Source organism: Helianthus annuus, chromosome 4 (assembly GCF_002127325.2).
Source record: "Helianthus annuus cultivar XRQ/B chromosome 4, HanXRQr2.0-SUNRISE, whole genome shotgun sequence".
In the NCBI taxonomy this organism is placed as follows: Eukaryota; Viridiplantae; Streptophyta; class Magnoliopsida; order Asterales; family Asteraceae; genus Helianthus; species Helianthus annuus.
Genome location: NC_035436.2, coordinates 183466440 through 183469903, shown reverse-complemented (window position 1 = coordinate 183469903; position 3464 = coordinate 183466440). Strand labels below are relative to the sequence as shown.

Here is a 3464-nt window from a genome sequence, read left to right as displayed (position 1 = left end):
AAAAACTAACTAAAATCTAGTGGAAATTAGATTGACACAAATAAGCCAAATAGAAGTGTGATTGGATCAATGGGGTGGTGGTCCATTAATAAAGACAATGCCTTAAACACCTTGGGAAAGGAAGGTATTCGGCTCAAGTCTTATAGACGACAGGAGTAAAGAAATTTGTCGTTAACAAAAACAAGAAGTGTGATTGGGGTGTTAGTCAGTTGTTGTTCACCGCGTCCTCTATGCCACGTGCCAGCAATATAATTGTCCACATTTCCCCAAATCAACACGCTCTCACATTTATATGTCATCAACCTTGTTTATTTTCCAACTCATAAACCATACCCAAATTGAAATTAGGGAAAGTTGAGAAAATGGAGAATGCCCAAGGTTTCCATGGCCCCCAGGGACCCCCTCCCCAACCAACACCCGGTATTCTAAAGTCTTTAATTAAACCATTTCCATAGTTGAATCTTTATATATGTTGCATTGAAGTTATTAATTGTTATTATTTTGTGTTAATTTAGAATTTTTTTTAACTCTTAATGTAAAGGTTCGCGTTTTTTCATAGTTGGATATGAATTCAAATCGAATGTAACTTCTACTTCTAGAGTACCTCCTAAGTTGTAATCGATTGATTTCAATTGAATTGCTAGAAAATTACTCGTTTTAATTCAATTGTAGTGATTTGAATTTCTTTATATCAGATCGGCATAGATAACATCGAAAAAATTGTTGAAAGAAAGAAGGAAATATCATTTTTTTTATTTGTATAATTCATTTCACAAAATGTACCCTTAAAATTCAATTGTCCAAATTTGTATCTCTCTTTATCAGATCGGCGTAATTACGTCGATTGGCTTGAATTTTTCGAGACAAATTTCAAGAAACGTACTCGTTTTAGTTCAAATTTCCCGATTGGTATTTTTTGGTTAGATCGGCGCAATTGCGTCGACAGATTTGGATTTTCGAAATAAATTTTCAAAAAACGTCCCTATTTTCAGTTCAAACGTCTAGATTTGTATCTCCATCAGTTCGGCGAATTTGCGTTGATGAACTTGGATTTTTGAAAGAAAATTCATGAATTTAGATTAATTTTCTAGATCTTTATCTCTATTTATCAAATCAGCGTAATTACTTTGACAAACTTGGATTTTTGAAAGAAATTTTCAAGAAACGTGTTCGTTTTAGTTCAGTTGTCTAGATTTGTATCTTTTTTAATCCGATTGGCATAACTATGTCGACGAATTTGGAATTTTAAAGGAATATTTCAAGAAATGTACCAATTTTAGTTCAATTACCTAGATTTGTATTTCTTTATCGGATCGGCATAATGGCGTCAATGAATTTGGATTTTTGAAAGAAAGCAAGTATCAATTTTTTTTATTTTTATGAAGATAAAATATTAAATTATAAAAATATATGTTTATGATATACAAATTGTTGTCTAAAATGTTGTTTGTATATAAATATTTATATTTGCAGGTGTTCCACTTTTTTTTCATAAATTAAAAAAGTGTTTTGAATGAAAATGTTTTCCATGTTATTATTCTGATTGGGAGGAGGATAGACAAATAGATGAAACAAGTGGCATGCATGCTCTCTTTTTGACCCCACACACCTCTTTATTCTCATTATTCTATTGATAATTTTAAGTCAATTTATTAAATAATAAACATACGTGACAACTAGCTTTTTGGGGTTGGAAGTGCATTTAGTATATATTTATGTCCTTTTTAATTTTTAGTGTCTCGATAAAAGTAAATATTTAATTATATTTTTTACTTACTTGAGAAAATCATATAAAAAAATTTGTACAAATTACTTACTTGAAAAAAAAAAACAAATATAAAAAGTTGTACAACTTAAAACCTTATATTATAAAAAAAAATTAGTTATTTTGTGGTAAGTTATTCTATAAATACTTACAACTTAAATATACAAGAACAGTAAGAATGGTACAACAATAGTTGTGAATATGATACATAAACGATTTTGTAACCGTCTCTCCCTCTCTAAGTACTTTTGGTCATCTTCTTTAGGCATTATGATCATTTTCGCGACGACTAACTTTTATTATTGGCCTAGGCAACAACGAATGCATTGTTCGAGAACAAGACCGGTTGATGCCGATAGCAAACGTGATTCGTATCATGCGAAACATCCTCCCTCGCAATGCCAAGATCTCTGATGATTCCAAAGAGACAGTCCAAGAATGTGTTTCCGAGTTCATCAGCTTCGTGACTAGCGAAGCTAATGACAGGTGCCAACGTGAGCAAAGGAAGACTATAACCGCTGAAGACATTCTTTGGGCAATGAGCAAGCTCGGGTTCGAGGACTACCTCGAGCCCTTGACCCTGTACCTCCATCGCTACAGGGAGACCGATGGTGGAGAACGTGGGCCCATGAGGGCAGCTGAGCCACAAGCCAGGCCGGTTGGCATGGGTGATGGTTATCATATGAGTCATCATCATCTCTTTGGCCCTGCTGGACTAATGAATGGTGAGTCATCAAATGCTGCTGGTCCTTCTGGGCCTGTTGCTGGGTTCAAGCCATATGCTCAGTGTAAAGAGTAGGGCTTGATCATATATGGCATAGTGGCTATATGATATGATGGTCATGTTTCATGTTTGTTTCTTTTTTTTCTTTTTTTTTTTTTTTTCTGTCATGGAGGCTATATAATACTATGCCATAGGGTGTTTGTGTGTTTGACTTTGGATACCATCATATATAATACTATGCTAAGGGGTGTTTGAAATTTGGATGTGAGATGAATTAGTGTTGTTTATTGGTCTGGTTTTTTGGTTTACTCGGTTTTATTTATTCAGTTCTAAGGTTTTTTCGGTCGTAACAGAAAACTGAATCGATTTTGTTTGGTTTTTCGGTTTGGACGGAATAAACCGAGTAAGGGTTTTTTTTTTTTATTTCTAAACATATTACCATTATTTGTCATTGGACTGGGTTGGAAAGATTGGGCTAAATTGTAGACGGTTTGGACTAGGTGGCAAAATTTGGATAAATATTATTTTTTATTTGATTTATTTGGGTTATTCGGTTTGACTTGAACCGACTTCAGATTTTGTAAAACCAAAAAAACTAATTGCCAAGCCGATGTCGGTTTAGAACCGAATCGAAAACTGCATTTAGTTCGTTCGGTTTTTATCAGTTTAGGTTCAGTTAATTTTTTTTTTTTTTCAGATCATTTTGAAATTCCACACGAAAACGGACAATTACAAAGCAATGGCAGGTAGTCGGGCAACAAGTTGTGCCGCCACCCCCTTTTGAATAGAAAAACCAATTCTACTAAATACAAAGTTTGAAACCTTTAGCGACGAAGAGTTACTGTTAACGACTTTTTGAACCCGATTCAAGAGTCGCACAGCGTCAGGAGCGAGACCACCAAAGGTATCAAACGCAAACGGGACAAACACATGTTGGTTCAGTTCAATCGGCAACAAACCCGATAATGACCCCAA

The 3464-nt window shown here is 34.3% G+C and overlaps 1 protein-coding gene across 1 annotated transcript; it reads left to right on the top strand.

Moving 5' to 3' along the window:
• Positions 1-332: 332 nt before the first annotated feature.
• LOC110935072 (nuclear transcription factor Y subunit B-1) lies at positions 333-2729 on the top strand. Its single transcript, XM_022177669.2, has 2 exons — positions 333-420; positions 2077-2729. Exons 1-2 carry the CDS (start codon positions 363-365, stop codon positions 2562-2564), a joined length of 546 nt encoding a protein of 181 aa, XP_022033361.1. The 5' UTR covers positions 333-362; the 3' UTR covers positions 2565-2729.
• The last annotated feature ends 735 nt before the right edge of the window (positions 2730-3464 follow it).